Source organism: Chanodichthys erythropterus, chromosome 24, assembly GCF_024489055.1.
Source record: "Chanodichthys erythropterus isolate Z2021 chromosome 24, ASM2448905v1, whole genome shotgun sequence".
NCBI lineage: Eukaryota > Metazoa > Chordata > Actinopteri > Cypriniformes > Xenocyprididae > Chanodichthys > Chanodichthys erythropterus.
In genome coordinates this window covers 16226801-16247900 of record NC_090244.1, presented here as the reverse complement: position 1 = coordinate 16247900, position 21100 = coordinate 16226801, and the positions used below count along the sequence as shown (strand labels likewise).

Genomic DNA, 21100 nt, shown 5'->3' with positions numbered 1-21100 from the left:
AAGAAAATCTACATATGCAAAAGTGTAACAAAAAAACATTCGGCTTAAGGCTATTGATGTCTTTATCATCTGTATTGTTTAAAACTGATAAACTGAACTGTTGAAGGCCCCTTTAGTCTTGATGGAAAATTGAAAGCGAAAACGGAAACTATTCAAAAATACCAGTTAAAGTTAGAACTTAAAGGGATAGTTCACCCAAAAATGAAAATTATCTCATGATTTACTCAGGTGTATATGACTATCTTCTTTCAAACGAACACAATCGGAGATATATTCAAAAAATATCCTGGCTCTTCCAAGCTTTATAATGGTAATGAATGGGGGGCAGATTTTGAAGCCCCCATAAATGCATCCATCCATCATAAATATAATCCATGATATGGCACAGGGGGTTAATAAAGACCTCCTGAAGTGAAGCGATGGGTTTTTATAAGAAAAATATCCATATTTAAAACTTTATAATCTAAAATAGGTAGCTTCTAGCAGACGACAGTACGCATACTGCGCAAGTCGAATTGATTAACCCGTGACGCGATGTCGGAGTATCGTAAACTTAGACGCCTCTCGCGGTTTAAACAAATATGGCTGTACAGCAAACTGAAGCTCCTCTTCTCTTATATCAAAATCCTCCGCCATTTTTTTTCTTTAAAAATTCTCGTTTTAGACTTCTAATTCATGACCTTTTTGTTCTTTACATATTCTTTTCTCTGATCAAATTAGGCGTTTGACTTGCTATTCATACTGTACTTTATGTAAACCAATATCTAATAAAAACTGCTAGTAGACATTAAAGTAGTTTTGTTGTGCTATATAAAATAACCATTACAACACACACAAAAAAAAAACAACTACCAACTTTAAATAACATTTCATTGTATTTTGAAAATATCATATTAAAACATACATATTTAATAGTCTGACTGCTCCCCCTGTTGGAATTATTCTGCAATATGCCAACATGGAAAATTTTCCAGGGCCGGGTTTCCCAATAATGATGTATTTATGATGCATTAATGATGTATTTTATTTCCCAATATTGATGCTCTTAAGAGCGCTTTCTACGAGCGAGGTTACGAACGCTCACTGCAATTCCACGTGCGTTTCCCAAAAATGCACTTAGTAGCACGCGTTCTCGCGCGTTCATGTTAAGAGTCGCTGTCCCGTTTCTCAAGTGCTGAATATTACCTTATAGAAACGTATCCTTTAACGTTTAACCTAATAAATAGTTTTTAAAAAATGGTAATAAAATAATGACAAGATCTCAGAGTTAAACTGTGTCAGAAAAAAATTATCTTAATTATGTCTGATAACACTTAAGTAAAACATGGTCAGATCAAAGTGTCTGAATAATTTTTGGTTCCAATTTTTTTTCAGTTTTACTGGTAGTCCACTGTATGAAGAATTTTGGGTATAATATGTCACATTTTACTTTATTTTGCTATCCTCACTTACATAAATGAACTAAATTTGAACTATATTGTCCTGCACACACACACACACACACACACACACACACACACACACACACACACACACACACACACACACACACACACACACACACACACACACACATATTATATAGCCTATATACACACTACCGTTCAAAAGTTTGGGATCGGTAATATTTTTAATGTTTTTAAAAGAAGTTTCGTCTGCTCACCAAGGCTACATTTATTTAATTAAAAATACAGTAAAAACAGTAATATTGTGAAATATTATTACAATTTAAAATAACTGTTTTCTATGGGAATATAATATAAAATGTTATTTATTCCTGTGATGGAAAAGCTGAATTTTCAGCATCGTTACTCCAGGCTTCAGTGTCACATGATCCTTCAGAAATCATTCTAATATGCTGATTTGCTGCTCAAGAAACATTTATGATTATTTTCAATGTTGAAAACAGTTGTGTACTTTTTTTTTTTCAGGATTCCTTGATGAATAGAAAGTTCAAAAGAACAGAATTTATCTGAAATACAAAGCTTCTGTAGCATTATACACTACCGTTCAAAAGTTTGGGGTCAGTAAGAATTTTTATTTTTGTTTTGTTTTTAAAGAATTTTGAAATAAAGAAATTAATATTTTTTTCAGCAAGGATGCATTAAATCGATCAAAAGTGACAGTAAAGACATTTATAATGTTACAAAAGATTATATTTCAGATAAACACTGTTCTTTTGAACTTTCTGTTCATCAAATAATCCTGAAAAAAAAAATATTGAACACAAATATTTTGTAAAATTGTACACATTAAATGTTTCTTGAGCAGCAGATCAGCATATTAGAATGATTTCTGAAGGATCATGTGACACTGAAGACTGGAGTAATGATGCTGAAAATTCAGCTTTGCATCACAGGAATAAATTACATTTTAAAATATTTATATATTTATAACAGTTATTTTAAATTGTAATAATATTTCACAATATTACTGATATTACTGTATTTTTAATTAAAAAATGTAGCCTCGGTGAGCAGACGAAACTTCTTTTAAAGACATTAAAAATCTTACCGATCCCAAACTTTTGAACGGTAGTGTGTGTATATATATATATATATATTATATATATATATGTGTGTGTGTGTGTGTGTGTGTGTGTGTGAAATCAATCAAACTGTGTTTCAATGTTTTAGATGTCCATATGTTTGCTGAACCACTCAAGGCCTAAGGCTCTATGAAATACTATAGGAATTCTTCTGAGATCTTCCAAGTGTTTCTGAAGTGACTGACTTTTTTTCAAACATAAACTAAATTTTAAAACATAAACATGCAAGTTTAGATATTAATAGGCCTTTATAAAGGGTATATATTAAGGGTGACAGTAGCACAAATTATGTTCTTCATCTAGCCAATTACTACAGGTGTAAAGACGAAATTTCTATTGCAGACATGTTTTATCAGCACTATTCTACATATTTATGACATCACGTGTATTTTTATTTTTTTTATTTTATTCCCTTTTCTTTTTAATTATTTCATTTATAAATTATTTATACAAAAAAGAGTATTTAAGAGAAATACAGTCAAAACTTTAGCTATGTTATACACATCGCACTTGAATAAAGGTGTAATCTGCCGGTTGTCCTGTAGGTGTCCTCATAACTCTGTCTTCTTACGATGCACTTAGAGCTTTACGATTAACGTTACTCCAGAGCACTCGTAGATCTACAAGTGCTACTTAAGTTACGATGCTTTTTGGAAATGCAGCCCAGGATGATGATAATGGGAGTGTGCCATATGCTTTATTTAAGAGCTTTTTTGTTAGACAGCAATTGTTTGGAGAGCATGCATAGGTTATAAAATCTTAAAAATTTGTAAAACTCATTTCACTCTAATCTGGCAAATAATCCACCACAGTTCCAAACAGCAATGAATTTACTCACCACAAGGCGGCGCTACTTTCCCTACTTCCACTAGAATGGGCCTACATTCATTGGATATAATGAACTGGAGAGAATTTTAGCAGCTGTCCATTATCTTTCGTTTTATAAAAAAGAAGTTTGTTTACTGTACATGGCAGTATTAATAAGTCATGAAAAGGTGCAATAAAAAGGGGCAGCCATCATCCATTTTAAGCGTCCATGTTAAAGTTGAGAGACTTGTGGATCAGTCGGTGTTATTTTAGTCTTAAAGCTGGTAGAAGTTGAAGTTAGCAATGAACATTTAGCTTGTAGCTACATTTCAGAATAAAACTAAAACTGAAGTAAAAGCCTTTTAAATGGTGACCTTAAATTCAGGATTATTTCTGACGCTCTGTGTTTAGCCAACACAGCAAGCGAGTTTCCTGTAAACAGATCTTTCTTCAAACATTATATTACTTTAATGATAGTCTGAAATCTCATGGAAATAAAAAACACCACTATTATCACTCTATAACTCATAATGGTGTACACAAGCACTAATTTAAAACTGAATCTGAATCATGAATTGAATGTGTCCTTGACAGATGACGAATAAAAGTATTAATTTCTAAAAAAAAAAAAAAAAAAAAAGTATGACCCCAAACTTTTGAATGGTAGCGTAGTTATAAGAGGGTACAACTGATACAGTTGGACGGTACAAAAGAAGTAGTCACCACTGTTTAACAGCATCAATCAGTAGTAAACCAATCCCAAAGATTCTTGAAAAACTCCTCTACCCCCATGCCATTCACAACCTCTGTTTCCACAATCAGTTTTCACGAAGGCAATGTTTACACACCTTCAAGGCCCACGTATGTTTAAAAGAACAACAGCCTATAACTTCAACACTCAACTGGAGATCTTAAAATGGACAGCAGTCTCAACATGGAAGCAGAGATTCAGTCTGCAACTCCGCCTTTGGAAGACAATGAAGGCACAGAAGAGAGCAACCATAATGGAGAAGCTGCAATTTCTTCAGCTTTGGAAAGAGAAGATGGAGATTCCTCACAACCGCCATCAATTAGTGCCAAGTTACTGAGAATGCTTGAGGCAGCGACCAACTGGAGGCCTGCGCTTGTACCAGTGCAGACCAGCGATGAAGTGTTCGACGCAAATGATGGAGCTGTTAGTGAAGCGCCAAGAACAAAAAGAGTAAGTGCTACTGGTGCTGAACAAGTGCTTCTACAAAGTATGTTTAATGTTATGCATTATGTTGTAAGAAAATACTAAATGTACCATGGAAACTTGTTACTGCATTCAATTTCCGGTTTCTAACCTGGGCTGGCAACAAACACTTTACCACTTGTTTGTCCTTTCAACAAGGTGCTTGATCCCAGTTTGCTTCAGTGGGAATATCCTTAAAGCAACAGAACTGTAATTTTCCTGTTACATATCTGATTTAGAAGGGATTAAATATCTGTGCTGGACATTGTCATGCGAGTCCTGAGGTTAAAACTTGGAAAAGTAGAATGTGAAAGTTGGTGAGGACCTTTTCCACCATTTTGTCCATCAACAAGGCGCTTGATTCCAGTTTGCTTCAATGGGAATGTCCCTTAAGCAACAGAACTGTCTTTTCCTGTTATATATCGGATTTAGAAGGGGTTAAATATCTGTGCTGGACATTGTCATGCGAGTCCTGAGGTTAAAACTTGGAAAAGTAGAATCTGAAAGTTGTTGAGGACCTTTTCCACCATTTTGTCCATCAACAAGGCGCTTGATCCCAGTTTGCTTCAGTGGGAATATCCTTAAAGCAACAGAACTGTAATTTTCCTGTTACATATCTGATTTAGAAGGGGTTAAATATCTGTGCTGGACATTGTCGTGCGAGTCCTGAGGTTAAAACTTGGAAAAGTAGAATGTGAAAGTTGGTGAGGACCTTTTCCACCATTTTGTCCATCAACAAGGCGCTTGATTCCAGTTTGCTTCAATGGGAATGTCTCTAAAGCAACAGAAATGTAAATGTTCTGTATTATATCAAAATTCTGAAAGGAATTAAATGTTTGTGGAGTGCACAGAATTGGAGACCCATGAGTCTGAGAGTTGTTGAGTTCCCTTACTTCCATTTTGTCCTTGACCCTATAGGTTGTGCAAAGGTGACTGCCTCTGTGAGAAGCGAACTGGTAGTTTCAAATTGGGTGGGGTAAGGGTAAAAATCTGGCTTTGGTGACCTAAATGTTCTGGTTTTAAACAATGGAAAAGAGTAAGCCTTGAATCTGAGAGCCATCAAGTTCCCTTGGGGACTGTCTCTGTGAGAAGCGAAATGACTGGTTTATACCACTTGGGGAAGGAGTAAATAGGTTTGATAACCTAAATGTGATAGATTTAAACCCTGGAAATCTGAGGTTTGTTTGAGTTGCCTTACCTCCATTTTGCCCTTGAACGAGACACTTGACCCCAGGTTGCTCCAAAGGGACTGTCCCTTTAGTTAGAGAACAGAAAGTCATTTAGGATCAAACATGCCTGCTAAATGACGTGTAACTGAACAGCCAGTTCTTGATCATCATTAACAACCCTGAACAGAGGGCTGAACACAGACCAGTGAACTTAACATCTTACGGCAGCAGCTCAGTGGCACTAGGCCAGGATTAATAAATGACTTGTGGGAACTTTTGTGACCTCACAGACTTTAATCATTGTCAAATAATGAGCTGACAGAGAGAATTCACTGTAAAGGCTTTGTTCTCACAGTGTAGGATTTCATCTGACAGTGGATCCATGCTTCTCTGGCCCGCTTATTTAACATTATGACACAACAATTACTGTTGTGGTTCAGCCTTTAAATGCTTACGTGGGAGTTTTTCTGCGCATTTCTCAAGCGGATCAGACACCATGAGGAAAGTCTACAGCCTGGTTAGTCTCACTAAAAACAGAGAATCAAAAGATGCTGTGTTATCTCTTAACATCAAGGTATTTCTAATCTCTTTAGACAGAAGTTGCAATTTATCTGTTTGCTTTTTGTTAGAAGTGGGTCATAAGATGTAAAACTGAAGCATTACTTGTGGTCCGTTTTTGTGATTTGTAGAAGCTTGTATTAATCAGTTTAGTCATTTTATATGTTGGTTTATTGAATAGAACAATCTAATTTTAATTTCTAACTCTAGATTGAAGATTTATTTTACCTGGCACTCAAGTTAACTTTTTTTTTCCATTAACTTGCTAATATAGTTGATCAGTGTCAGCACTTTTTAATTACATGTAATTTGCCAGAAGATAAACCAATAAATAAATGTGATGTCGTGTTTAATTTTAAGTTGTCCTTTATTTGTAGAGTGTAAAAGTTAGTGAGCAAGTGATAGTTACTATATAACTGGTCTCTAAGATCTCTTTTCTGCACTTGCGCATTTAACGTGTCTAGCCTAGTTTATAGTTTCCTTTAAAATAAATAGTTATAATGCTTCTATTATTTTGAGAAATTGATTAAAGATTTTGGCTCTCTGCAGGAAATGGTTACATTTGCATTCAAATATCAAAATGTATATTCTCAACTAGATAAAGTTGACAATTATACTGAAAAATCAAAATATTTTGGAGTATATGGTCACACTTTAGTCCAATTCTCACTATTAACTATTAACTTTGCCTCAATAAACACCTAATTACTGATTAATAGTTAGTAAGGTAGTAGTTAAGTTTAGGAATTGGGTAGTATCATGCAGAATAAGACATTAATATGTGCTTTATAAGTACTAATAAATAGCCAATATCCTAATATGTCCTAATATGCAATATAGGGTGATATCAGCTAAATTGGGCCACTTTTTGGTAAATCGCTTGGGACAATAATACAAGCCCATATATGCCTTTTCCATGTGTTTTTATGATTAATAATGACTGTTTTTGATAATTTTGTGTTGAAATTATGTAATAAAATATAATTATTTAGGCCCTACAGTTTCTTGAAACATCAGCTGTGCCAACTTTTTTTTTCATGAGCAGTTTCAGGTAAAATGGGCCACAGTTTCAGGTAAAATGGGCCAGTCAAACTGCAAAGGGAAATAGTAATTTATCATCAATTTTAATTTTAAAACACAATTGCTTATACAGCCACATAACATTTAAACTACATTAAACAAACATATTCATATGAGCCACTAAAAAAAAAAAAACACATTTTGGATGCAAACCCACATATTCAAATGTGCAATTAAAAAAGTCTGTTTTGGAACAGCATAGATCAGTGAACTGATGTCAGTGGTGTGTGTGTGTGTGCGTGTGTGCACACACACCCACACACACGCATGGAAGTACACACACACAGACACGGCCTCACACAAACAATCAGTGGGTTAAGGTAAATTGGGCCGCCAAGAAAAACATCACTTTTCCAAAAAATATGTTCATATACCAAACTAACAGCATTATTTCTGATGGATGCCATCAAGACAGATATTATGCATCGTTTTTTTATGTGCATGTTTGTTTTTTTATAGATTTATCATCCTTATAATAGTTTAGTTAGATTTGGTATGCCAGGCTACTTACCATGCAGCTTTTTGGTGCAGTCTTGATTTAATTATTGCCCCGCCCACCATAGCAACCATAAACCAATCAAATCACCTGTTACTTGTCAAGCACAGTTATGACAACAGTTTGAAAACCTTTGCAGTCATTGGCTCTAAATTCCAGAGGGGCTGGGACCCCCAAACCTTAAATGGCCCATTTTACCTGATGGCCCATTTTACCTGATATCACCCTATATAAATAAATAAATATAATATAATAATAAATATAAGTGTATTTCCCTCAGCAAATCCAGTATCCTGAGCAGACGCAAGAATTCAACAGTCGATTAACAAAGACGGGTCGCCGCTCACTGTCCCACTCTATTTCTCATTCCTCTACAGACAGCAACAGCTCAGGTAGATGCCAGCTAATTCAAACTAGACAATTTAAGTACTTTTTTGACAATCTGTGATCCCAGTTTCCTTTCTTATTTTGTTTCCTATTTTTGAGGGGGTTCAGATGCAGAAAATCTTGAGGATGAGGTCTTTCTTCGAGACAGACAACAGATTAACTCCAAAGGGAACAGGGACTTCTGCGTCAAAAACATCAAGCTGGCAGACTACGGCCGCCGAGAGATAGAGCTTGCTGAGGATGGTAGGCATACAGTGTGGTTTAATATATACGTATATGCATATGTAGCCAGCTAGGTGACTTAAAAAAAGAAATGTAATGAATGTCTGTAAACCTTTATTTGTTGAAGAGATGACTGCACTGATGGCCTTAAGAAAAGCTGCTCAAGGAGAAAAACCATTGGCGGGGGCTAAAATAGTGGGATGTACTCACGTCACAGCCCAGACAGCTGTAAGTGTCATCTGTATTTTGATTGTATGTCATGCAGACAGAAAAAAATCTCATACAGAAACAAAACCTACAAGGTCAGCAGCACAAATGAAACATGAATCCCCCTAATTGCTGGAGTGTGTAGCTTTTCATTTCTTAAACAACTATGTTGGAAGACGTATCATGGTTATATTCCAGGGCAATGTCAAGATTCATCAGACTCAAATTGTGAAAGAAAGCTTGGGAAGGAGAATGAAGAATGTTTTCACACATGAATTGGCACCTTAAATTCATTGAAAGTCTTTGGGATGTGCTGGAGTAGACTTTACAGAGTGCTCACCTCTTGCATCGTCAATACAAGATCTTGACCAAAAAAATGATACACCTCTTGATGGAAAAACATCACAAAATCTATTTCCATCAAGAGGTGCATCTTTTTGGTCAAGATTCAAGCAATTTGAGCAGCAAATTAGCATATTAGATTGATTTCTGAAGGATCATGTGACACTGAAGAGTAATGATGCTGAAAATTCTGCTTTGCATCACAGGAATAAATTACACTGTAACGAGGTCAGTAGTTGTGGGAAGAAGGAGGCGGGAACCGGCGAACATTCAACAAAATTTAATTCAAAATAAACAAAGAACAAAACGAAAGTAATGCCGGTAGACCCTCGCGGACGTCTGCCGGCCACACAAACATAATAAAACATAAAATAAAGTCCAGGCCTGGTTCTCTCTCGTCCTTCACTGACGTCGCTCCTCCTTTTATGCTTCCGGAGCTCCTCCATGAGAGACTCGTGTCACCGGCCTCGCGCCGTTCCCTCACGGCTCTCGCCCGCCCTGCTCGTCACATACACTTTAAAATATATAAAATTCTGAAACAAAAACTTACTAGCCCCAAACCTTTGAACAGTAGTGTTATATTTCCCTCAACAGGTGCTGTTCGAAACTCTGACGGTGTTAGGGGCTCAGTGCAGGTGGGCAGCCTGCAATATTTACTCCACTCAGGATGAAGTGGCTGCTGCTTTAGCAGAGCAAGGTGAAAATAAACTCTTATGACAATTAATTAGACCCATTGTTCATTTTTGCACTGTCCAAGTTACTTTTTTGCTTTCTCTCCCATCCCGCTCTCCATGGCAGATCTTCCAGTATTTGCATGGAAGGGAGAATCTGAGGATGACTTCTGGTGGTGCATTGATCGCTGTGTAAATGTGGAGGGCTGGGAGCCAAATATGGTACGATTCACTTCAGTGATAAGATAACACTTTCCCTTCAAGAATCAATAGTGCGATCTTATCTTGCCTTTAAATAGAAATGTGTTAATGGCCTTTTATTGCTTTAGATCCTTGATGATGGAGGAGATATGACACATTGGATTTACAAGAAATATCCTCACCTCTTCAAGAAAGTCAAGGGTATTGTTGAAGAAAGTATCACCGGCATTTACAGGTTGAGTTATTTGTGGATAAATAGGGACAATCCTCTTCATAAAATGTTATGCCTTAATTCCATATTAAAGAGGAAATTGCATCAAATTGACACTAAGGTGTTTGCACAATGAAACTTACAGCTTTTCAAATGTTAAAAAAATGTTTTTGCATCACATATATCAGGCTTCATCACCTCTCTAAAGCTGGAAAACTATGTGTACCAGCCATAAATGTGAATGACTCCGTCACTAAACAGAAGTTTGACAGCCTGTACTGCAGCAGGGAGTCCATTCTGGATAGGTAGGATGATGATACACATATTTATATATATCACCGATCAGGCATAACATTATGACCACCTTCCTAATATAGTGTTAGTCCCATTTTTGCTGCCAAAACAGCCCTGACTTATCAAGACATGGACTCCGCTAGACCCCTGAAGGTGTGCTGTGGTATCTGCACCAAGATGTTAGCAGCAGATCCTTTAAGTCCTGTAAGTTACGAGGTGGAGCCTCCATGGATCAGACTTGTTTGTTCAGCACATCCCACAGATGCTCGATTGGATTGAGATCTGGGGAATTTGGAGGCCAAGTCAACACCTCAAACTCGTTGTTGTGCTTCTCAAACCATTCCTGAACCATTTTTGCTTTGTTGTAGGACACATTAACCTGCTGAAAGAGGCCACAGCCACCAGGAAATACCATTTCTATGAAAGGGTGTACATGGTCTGCAACAATGCTTAGGTAGGGGGTACGTGTCAAAGTAACATCCGCATGGATTGCATCACACTGACTCCCCATAGTGCAGGGATGGACAACTCCGGTCCTGGAGGGCCAGTGTCCAGCAGAGTTTAGCTCCAACCCTAATCAAACACACCTGAACCAGCTAATCAAGGTCTTTAGGATTAGTAGAAAGTTATAGGCAAGTGAGTTTTTATCAGGGATGGAGATAAACTCTGCAGGACACTGGCCCTCCTGGACCGGAGTTGTCCATCCCTGCCATAGTGCATCCTTGTGCCATGTGTTCCCCAGGAAAGTGATGCACACGCACCTGGCCATCCATGTGATGTAAAAGAAAACATGATTCATCAGACCAGGCCACCTTCTTCCATTGCTCTGTGGTCCAGTTCTGATGCTCATGTGCCCACTGTTGGTGCTTTCGGTGGTGGACAGGGGTCAGCATGGGCACCCTAACTGGTCTGCAGCTAAGCAGCCCCATACGCAACAAACTGTGATGCACTGTGTATTCTGACACCTTTCTATCAGAACCAGCATTAACTTCTTTAGCAATTTGAGCTACAGAAGCTCAACTATTGGATTGGACCACACAGGCCAGCCTTTGCTCTTCACGTGCCTCAATGAGCCTTGGACGCCTATGACCCTGTCGTCGGTTCACCACTATTGATAGAAACTGACCACTGCAGACCGGGAACACCCCACAAGAGCTGCATTTCTGGAAATGCTCTGACCCAGTCGTTTAGCCATCACAATTTGGCCCTCAAATCCTTACGCTTACCCATTTTTCCTGCTTCTAACACATCAACTTTGAGGACAAAATGTTCACTTGTTGCCTAATATATCCCACCTACTAACAGGTGCCGTGATGAAGAGATAATCAGTGTTATTGGTCATAATGTTATGCCTGGTTGGTGTATATATATATATATGTACACACACACATTAAATTACATAGAAATGTGAAATGAACAGCATTTATATAATTAAATCTACTTTCTGTCTCAATCCTATTCTCTCAGTCTTAAAAAGACCGCCGATGTCATGTTTGGGGGAAAGCAGGTGGCTGTATGTGGATACGGAGAGGTACAGTTCCTGATTCAAATAAACTATTGTGTCTATTGTCAATATGCCACCTGAGAACAGTGTCCGTCACCTGCATTAGTTTAGTACTGGCCTCTGTTTTGTGTGTGTTAATGTAAATATCGATGCCCACAGGTGGGAAAAGGTTGTTCTTCAGCTCTGAAAGCAATGGGATCTGTTGTGTATGTAACCGAAATTGACCCCATCTGTGCTCTACAAGCATGGTAAGACATTAGTTATTTGAAAAAACACTATCCAGAATCCTCCACAGTATCTGACAGCCAATTCTGTTTCGACTAGCATGGATGGCTTTCGATTGGCCAAACTAGGTGATGTTGTAGGACAAGTGGACATGGTCATCACCTGCACAGGCAAGTTGCGCAATATATTAAATAAAGCAATTCATTACTTTACTATTACCTTACACTGTTATTTGCTTTGATAACTACCTAGGTAACAAAAACGTTGTTGTGAGGGAACACATGGACCTAATGAAGAATGGCTGCATTGTCTGCAACATGGGACGCTCCAATACAGAAATTGATGTTGTAAGTGGCTCTAGGACCTGATAAAATGCACAATTAGTTATGACATTTGAATGCTTGTAATTTACTTGTAATTTGTATTAATTGTTGAATTTTCAGACCAGTCTGAGAACCCCAGAGTTAGCATGGCAGCACGTGAGAGCGCAAGTGGATCACATTATTTGGCCTGATGGAAAGAGAATAGTTCTTCTAGCTGAGGTGAATGAATACTACAAGAATTATAAAACAGAAACCTATTTAACGTGGAAGTAAGCTATTTCCTGTGAATGTGCGAGACTTCAGATTCATTATCCACTATAGGTAAATAATTAGAAGAACAACAAAGTGCAGTAAAAGATCAAACTATTTGTGTTACCAACATGTTTTTTATTACGATATTATATTAAAGTCCCCCTGTAGTCAATAATTTTATCCTTTAAAACCAATCTTTGATCACTAAAATGACACATTTAAACATGTTTTCCTGTGAAAAAAAAAAATTAGTTCATTACTTAAAGGTGCCCTAGAACGTCTTTTTAAAAGATGTAATATAAGTCTAAGGTGTCCCCTGAATGTGTCTGTGAAGTTTCAGCTCAAAATACCCCATAGATTTTTTTTAATTAATTTTTTTAATTGCCTATTTTGGGGCATCATTAACTATGCACCGATTCATGCTGCGGCCCCTTTAAATCTCATGCTCCCCTCCCCCAGAGCTCACGCTTGCCTTAAACAACATAAACAAAGTTCACACAGCTAATATAACCCTCAAAATGGATCTTTACAAAGTGTTCGTCATGCAGCATGTCTAATCGTGTAAGTATGGTATTTATTTGGATGTTTACATTTGATTCTGAATGAGTTTGATAGTGCTCCGTGGCTAATAGGCTAACGCTACACTGTTGGAGAGATTTATAAAGAATGAAGTTGTGTTTATGGATTATACAGACTGCAAGTGTTTAAAAATGAAAATAATGACAGTCTTGTCTCCGTGAATACAGTAATAAACGATGGTAACTTTAACCACATTTAACAGTACATTAGCAACATGCTAACAAAACATTTAGAAAGACAGCTTACAAATATCACTAAAAATATCATGATATCATGGATCATGTCAGTTATTATTGCTCCATCTGCCATTTTTCGCTATTGTTCTTGCTTGCTTACCTAGTCTGATGATTCAGCTGTGCACAGATCCAGACGTTAATACTGGCTGCCCTTGTCTAATGCTTGAACATGAGCTGGCATATGCAAATATTGGGGGTGTACATATTAATGATCCCGACTGTTACTCTGTCAAATTTTACTCAACTTACTGAGGTAAAAGTTGCACAATGGTATCGCTTTTTACAACACCAGACACATAACGGTAATTAATATGCTTAACTACATTAACAACTAATAATGTATTGCTAATGTTAGTGCAAGTATATAACAATTAGTTTGAACTAATTGTTATATACTTGCACTAGCATATTGTATATGACAAATTAGTTCAAACTTTGACCTGTGGAGGGCAGTAATACACTTAGCAATGTCTACACTGCTGGAATTCAAATAGAGAAAAAGAAGAAGAGAGCTAGTTCAAGATGAGCATTTATGGTTAAAATGTATAAAATTAAAAAAAATAATTAGAAAATGAGTGATGGTTTCTCTAGATAAGACCCTTATTCCTCATCTGGGATCGTGTAGAACGCTTTGAAGCTGCACTGAAACTGTAATTTTGACATTGAAATCCACTATATGGAGAAAAATCCTGGAATGTTTTCATCAAAAGCCTTAATTTCTTTTCGACTGAAGAAAGAAAGACATGAATATCTTGGATGACATGGGGGTGAGTAAATTATCAGGAAATTTTTATTTGAAAGTGAACTAATCCTTTAACATCAATGGAGAAAGGCATATAGTTCATTATAACATCGTTCTATACATCAAACACCCACTATATTGCCAAATTTCCCCGATTTTTTATATTAACAGAGATATAAAATGATATGCTATGATATGATATGCTTTAATGATATGCTAAAGCCCGCCGGCATGTTGATGTGATTGGTCACAAGGCGATTTCAAACCACTGTCTTTAGACTGCAGTTTTAAATAGAAGAAGATACTCAGCAATGGTGTTGACTTATGAATTTGCACATCATATTAAAACACCACATAGACATATAAACAACATTAAAAACATGATTTTCACCACAAGGGGACTTTAAAATAATATGGAACAAATATCAATTTGCAACACCAAGCAACATTAGAGTATTTTTGCACATCAAAAATAACTGGAATTGTCCGATACTGGAAGCCTTGCACATTCAAGGTAAAAAAAAATTGCTGTGCCGCTCTTATGTAAAATAAATAAATGAATAAATAAGGTGGATAATGCACAAACAGCATGTTCCTGGAAAAACAAAGGATCTAGGAACATGTCCTACATGTGTAAATGATGTTTAGTTATTATCTACATTTCCTGGTTACAACCCTCATGGCATATTGGTCATTAATGTTAATGGCAAGGTTACTGTTTACCCGTTTGATTCCAGGGCCGTGTCCTTAATTTAAGCTCCTCCACTGTACCCATATACGTGCTTTCCATCACAGCCACCACACAGGTATGGAGCAGTTTGCTAATACATGAATTTAAATGAGGTTTTATAGCCTAAAGGCTAAAGTTCTTCCACTCTTACTTAGCCTAAACAGTAAAGACTAGCTGGGTGGAAAAATAAAACTTTTAAAAGTACATTTGTATTTAGTACAACAGAATGTAAATGACTTGGGAAACATGACAGTTTTGGCCAATTGTTTGGTTTGAAATTTGTACATTGTAGGCTTTGGCATTGATCGAGCTCTTCAATGCCCCCGAGGGCCGTTACAAGCAAGATGTCTACCTTCTTCCCAAGAAACTGGGTAAAAAACACAGTGGATAGTTGTGGCACCTGCCAGAATTCAATATTGTTCATCCATATTTCATGAAATATTGAATCATATTTGGATGAAAATGACATTATTTTGTGTACCAGATGAGTATGTTGCAAACCTGCACCTTCAGACCTTTGACGCACACCTGACTGAACTCACCGATGATCAAGCCAAATACATGGGTTTGAACAAACACGGCCCCTTTAAACCAAGTTACTACAGGTGATAAATGTATTTTAAAAATATCCTTAAATTATCACAAAGAAATGTAAAAAATGTAACACCTGCTTTGTGTTTTTCTGTTTTTAGGTATTAGGAACATAGAGATGTCTCAATGTAACTCATCATCAGATTTAAAAGAAAACAGATGGATCTATATAGATTTGACTCAGCATGGATTTCTTCACCGACACATTATATTACAGACATGTGAGAGTGTACAAATTTAAAGTGAACATTTTCCTCTTACTATTGTTATGTATAAAACATCATCATCATCATGATTTTGACAAAATAAATAAATAAATAATTACATAAAGGTTAAAGAAAATGCAACAAGTGCATGCAGAGATTTATAAAGAATGAAGTTGTGTTTATGAATTATACAGACTGCAAGTGTTTAATAATGAAAATAACGACGGCTCTTGTCTCCGTGAATACAGTAAGAAACAATGGTAACTTTACCACATTTAATAGTACATTAGCAACATGCTAACAAAACATTTAGAAAGACAGTTTACAAATATCACTAAAAATATCATGATATCATGGATCATGTCAGTTATTATTGCTCCATCTGCCATTTTTCATTGTTGTTCTTGCTTGCTGCCCTTGTCTAATGCATTGAACATGGACTGGCATATGCAAATATTGGGGGCGTACATATTAATGATTCCGACTGTTACGTAACAGTCGGTGTTATGTTGAGATTCGCCTGTTCTTCTGAAGTCTTTTAAACAAATGAGATTTATATAAGAAGGAGGAAGCAATGGAGTTTGAGACTCACTGTATGTCATTTCCATGTACTGAACTCTTGTTATTCAGCTATGCCAAGGTAAATTCAATTTTTAATTCTAGGGCACCTTTAATAAGTAATCTTTATTCAATATATATCACATAATATGTATTTTATTATAAAAATTATAGTAAACAAAACGTCCTGTTATAAAAAAGCAGATCCATGTGTGAGATTACAATAAATAATAATAAAAATAAATGCATAAACATTTAAACATTACTGCTTTATGTGACCCTGAACCAAAAAAAAAAAAAAAAAAAAAAACAGTGATAAATCGCACAGGTATATTTGTAGCAATAGCCAACAATACATTGTTTGGGTGAAAATGATTGATTTTTCTTTTGTGCCAAAAATCATTAGGATATTAAGTAAAGATCATGTTCCATGGAGATATTTAAAATAAAAAATGTCCAACCATAAATATACCAAAAATGTATTTTTGTGAGTGGATATGCATTGCTAAGGACTTGATTTGGACAACTTTAAAGTAGATTTTCTCAATATTTTGATTCCAGATTTTCAAATAGTTGTCAAATATTGTCCTATCATAACACCAATACATCAATGGAAAGCTTATTTATTCACATAAAATTGACCCTTATGACTGTTTTATATAACTGTATATAACTGGTTTATTTAACTTTTTATATAACTGTAACCATATAACAAATTTAGTTACAGTAATAAAACTACATTAATTATTATAGTAACACTTTACAATACGGTTCATTTGTTAAACATTAGTTAATGGATTAACTAACATGAAATGAAGCTCTAGCGCAAGTTCTGCCGGGAAGACTCAAATGTTACGTCACTTATTAATTCAGATCTAACCAATCATTATCTAACACTTGGAGTATAAAAGATTGGTACTTACACTTGTCTGAGTTTGCAGATGCTGACGCAAACTTTCACGTCGGTGCGGGATATATTCAGCCTGTCTCGTCGTTATCCATTAAATCACTGATATTTCAATCTAAAACCCAAGCTTCAGTGAACCACTGTAAAACAATATTCCTCTCTCGATGCATGCACAGACTATTATAGTGATTATCTAAATAATCAAACAGATTACAAAATGTCTGCGTATATTGATTTACTACTCCATGTAAAAATGTTAAGCTACAGCGTCATTTGAGTTCATGTCAGCCTATCATTTCGAATGTTTGAGCTGTTACGGCCAGAGGAGAAAGATTCCCGTTTAATTTCAGAAGCATCTCCCTTCACGGATTTCTTTTGTTTTCGAATTTCGTCTCAGCAATATCATCAAGGGTTAGTCACGGCTGCAATCTTCACCATCCTCGCCTCTTCACTACGGATTAGCCATTTCATCTAAGTGATAAGTATTTTCGTCGTGTTATGCACCTTGGTGTCTATTGGGCGAAGAATCGTCTTCTGCTCTTTTCACATTCATAATCAGTATTATGCAAGCGCACGCATTTGTTAGTCAGAGCGCTCGTTAAACGCTGCTTGTAGTGCTTGTTCGTATTGTATAGCCTTTAGCACGTTGTTATGATCATCCACATATTTTAAGTACCATTCGTTTAGGACAAAACAAAGAATGGCATACCATATACGGATATTGTTGCAAGGCTTGGAAAACCCCGTTGCGGTTTAAACCTTAAAGCAATACACCCACATCATTACATTGTAATGTAGTCTAGATCTTTCTAACGAGACATTGTATTACATATTGAGACATTGTATTATCGAATATTGCAATTCGTCATAAAATCATCAGTTTACTCAAATAATTCTTTGGAATTTAATAGCAATTCTAGAACGACTGGGCTGATGTATCGCATGTAAGAATCTTGGGACATGTGGTCTCCACCTTAACGGTCGGTGCAAAAGAATAGGGATAGGACTCAGTAAGAATTATGTTCATGGATGTGAATATTAACGTTATTGTAGTATGAAGCAGAGCAGGACCGAATGTTGTGGGAACTGAACGAGGCCGCTGGAGCGATTGCGCAACACAAGCCTCACGAGCAGCGGGACTTTTATTATGACAGAGTCGCCGGCGCTGCTTCCGCTTTTCCGGTCACGAGTATGAGGTAACATAGCTCCGTTTATTATAATTGTAGTGTGTTGAAAATGATGTTATAACATTACTGTGTGCGTTCACTCGGCGGCTGCTATGAGACACTTACACACTGCAGTAAGATAGATCGATTTAATGGAATATCATTGCTGGATGTTTCGTGTTGATAAATGATAAATTTATGCATGATAAATTCATTTTAAAATGTATTGTATGATGGAGAAAATGCTGTATTACTGTTAATAAAAATAAAGCTGCATCTGATTATGCTATGTTAGCTACTTGACAAAAATAATGTTTTTCTCTGATGCATAGTACTCACCAAAATCAAGGATATTAGATTTAAACAATGACTAATCATGTTGAGCTATTTGTCATCAATTGTTTTTTGTCTATAGATATATCAAAACAGTTGTTCCCTTGTCTATTAATATGTGTAATATTTTAAAGCGTCTTGGTGTTTCCATGGTTACTACAAATTAAAACCGGAAACCACGTTAATGCAGGTCATAACCAGGTCATAACCAGGTTAATGCAGGTATGACGACCTTGACAGGCGGCGACTCACACGTCCCGAGCCTTGGTTAAAATCGTAATTTTTTGCAACTTAAATATAGTTGGAAACATTGGGATATTGTAAGTACTCAAGTAAGCAAAAAATATAACACTGGACTAGTGGTTTTCTGATATTTACAGCAAAAAATATTACTTATTGCACCTTTAAATGTAATAACAGTGTTTATATTTTCAGGTAAGTATTTAAGTTCGGAACAAGTTCAGTGTTCCGTTTATTCAATGAATAAATTAAATGTAAATAATACTGCATTGTCTTCACCGCATAAAACTAAAATCTATTTCAGTGTGAAATTGTGGGTGTGCCAAGCGAATCCCAGGGTATAGCTATAAAGGATAAGACGATTCATTCTACCAAATACTTCCAGTGCTGAAATATTACTCATACTTGTCAGTTTATTTGTCAAATTAAAATCGTGAGATAAAGCAGATGTTTTACTTGGTCTTAGCGTCATACTATCATACTAATCTGCATTTGAGCATGTTTATAGTTTATGCAGTTCTGTGTATTAGTCTGTCGACTGTAAGCTAGATCAAATTATAATATCCTGACGATATTCTAACATTTCATCAATTCGATCTCGCATTTCGCTGATCCCCTACAATTAGCACATCGGTTTTCTGTGTTCGTTACCTAAGCAATAAGCGCTGTATGCACAAGGACTTTTGACATAACCCGCGCATGCCCATCCAAACACAAATAGATGGTACACATATTTTGGTGTTCACAGAAAATAGTGTGCTCCTCTTCAGGACCTGAACGCATGCAACTTGGTCTAATCACTGCAATTTCTGTGGCGTGACTATTGTGGATGTTCATCACGATCGTGCTGCCTACCGCATTTCAAACATCTGGATTTATTGCGTTCAGTACTCTGCCCCTGCCTGGTTATAAGCATTTTGCTTGTGCTTATCGCGCCCCATCTCCTGTGCAGGGCTCTTCACAGTTTTTCTCTTCACCGAGGTACTGAACAACAATTATCGCATTATCCTTTTGCCAAGGTTTGCTAGCTTTTGCAGAGTTCAATAGCTAGCTAAGGTTAGCTAATATAGCATTACCAAGTATGCGTTTTCCTTTCTTCAATAGCATTATGACAAGGTTTTCTCAGTCTTCATCTGTATCTATGCAATTTAGTATTCTCATACCTATCTGTTATGCTATCTAGTTAACTTTCTTTTGGGGGTTCTCTCGGCAGGTTCTGACTGCTAGATGGAGTCCTGTTGGCTAAGTTCCGTCAAGCCACTAACATGGTTTAGAAATTTTCCTAACAGCAGATGAAGAGGACTGCTGTGTGCTCAATGCTCAACTCAAATGCTCATTACAATCAGCAATTTTCTGCAAATACTGGTGGGGGTTTTATGTTTCTCGTTTTCATCATTGCTTCCGTATTTTTAGCTTTTATAGCTTTAACGTATTTCTAACGCGGCCTTGTCTTTGTGGCCTATCGTGGCCTTGTCTCCGTGTGGCCTATTGTGGCCTTGTCTCTATGTCGCTTTTATCTCCCTTTCTTGTTTTTTTATCCTTCTCCATTCACGTGTTAAGTAATTTCATGCAAATACTGGTGGTGGTATGTTTTCGTATTTTCATCATGCCATTTTCAGCTTCTATAGCCTTATGATTTTCTGAGGCTCATCACAGCCTTGTCTCCATGTTATCTCCTTTTCTTGTTCTTTCTCCTTCTCTTAGTAATTTCACGCAAATACTTGTGGTGGTGTATGTTTGCTGTATTTCTTCATACTATTTTCAGCTTCTATAACCTTATGAATTTTCTGAGGCTTATCGTGGCCTTGTCTTCATGCGGCCTATCGTGGCTTTGTCTCTATGTGGCCTATCGTGGCCTTGTCTTCATGTGGCCTATCGTGGTCGTGTGGCCGATCGCGGCCTTGTCTCTTTTAGACCTATCGGGGTCGTGTGGCCGATCGCGGCCTTGTCTCTGTGTGGCCCATCGTGGTCGTGTGGCCGGTCGCGGCCTTGTCTGTGTGGCCCATCGTGGTCGTGTGGCCGGTCGCGGCCTTGTCTGTGTGGCCCATCGTGGTCGTGTGGCCGGTCGCGGCCTTGTCTCTGTGTGGCCCATCGTGGTCGTG

At 36.9% G+C, this 21100-nt stretch overlaps 1 protein-coding gene across 9 annotated transcripts; it reads left to right on the top strand.

Annotated features, from left to right (window-relative positions):
• Window positions 1-4284: 4284 nt before the first annotated feature.
• On the top strand, window positions 4285-20872 carry ahcyl2a (adenosylhomocysteinase like 2a). Of its 9 annotated transcripts, none has more exons than XM_067379990.1 (17): window positions 4285-4556; window positions 8152-8263; window positions 8367-8501; window positions 8608-8708; window positions 9624-9726; window positions 9828-9922; window positions 10030-10136; window positions 10301-10417; window positions 11874-11937; window positions 12070-12158; window positions 12235-12305; window positions 12388-12482; window positions 12579-12677; window positions 15005-15073; window positions 15290-15368; window positions 15482-15602; window positions 15690-20872. In XM_067379990.1, exons 1-17 carry the CDS (start codon window positions 4290-4292, stop codon window positions 15694-15696), a joined length of 1731 nt encoding a protein of 576 aa, XP_067236091.1. In that variant the 5' UTR covers window positions 4285-4289; the 3' UTR covers window positions 15697-20872. The 9 variants fall into 9 exon arrangements, with proteins under 9 accessions (XP_067236091.1, XP_067236089.1, XP_067236090.1 ...); XM_067379988.1 differs by having other exon boundaries at window positions 8358-8501; XM_067379997.1 differs by lacking the exon at window positions 4285-4556 and adding an exon at window positions 6076-6254.
• Window positions 20873-21100: the final 228 nt, after the last annotated feature.

Excerpts from the sequence above, each read along its gene's own strand:
- ahcyl2a (XM_067379988.1), top strand. The coding sequence starts at position 4,290 with ATGGAAGCAGAGATTCAGTCTGCAACTCCGCCTTTGGAAGACAATGAA. Across the intron at positions 12,159-12,234 it reads ATCTGTGCTCTACAAGCATG|CATGGATGGCTTTCGATTGG; the intron begins GTAAGACATTAG and ends TGTTTCGACTAG. Across the intron at positions 15,369-15,481 it reads CCTTCTTCCCAAGAAACTGG|ATGAGTATGTTGCAAACCTG; the intron begins GTAAAAAACACA and ends TTTGTGTACCAG.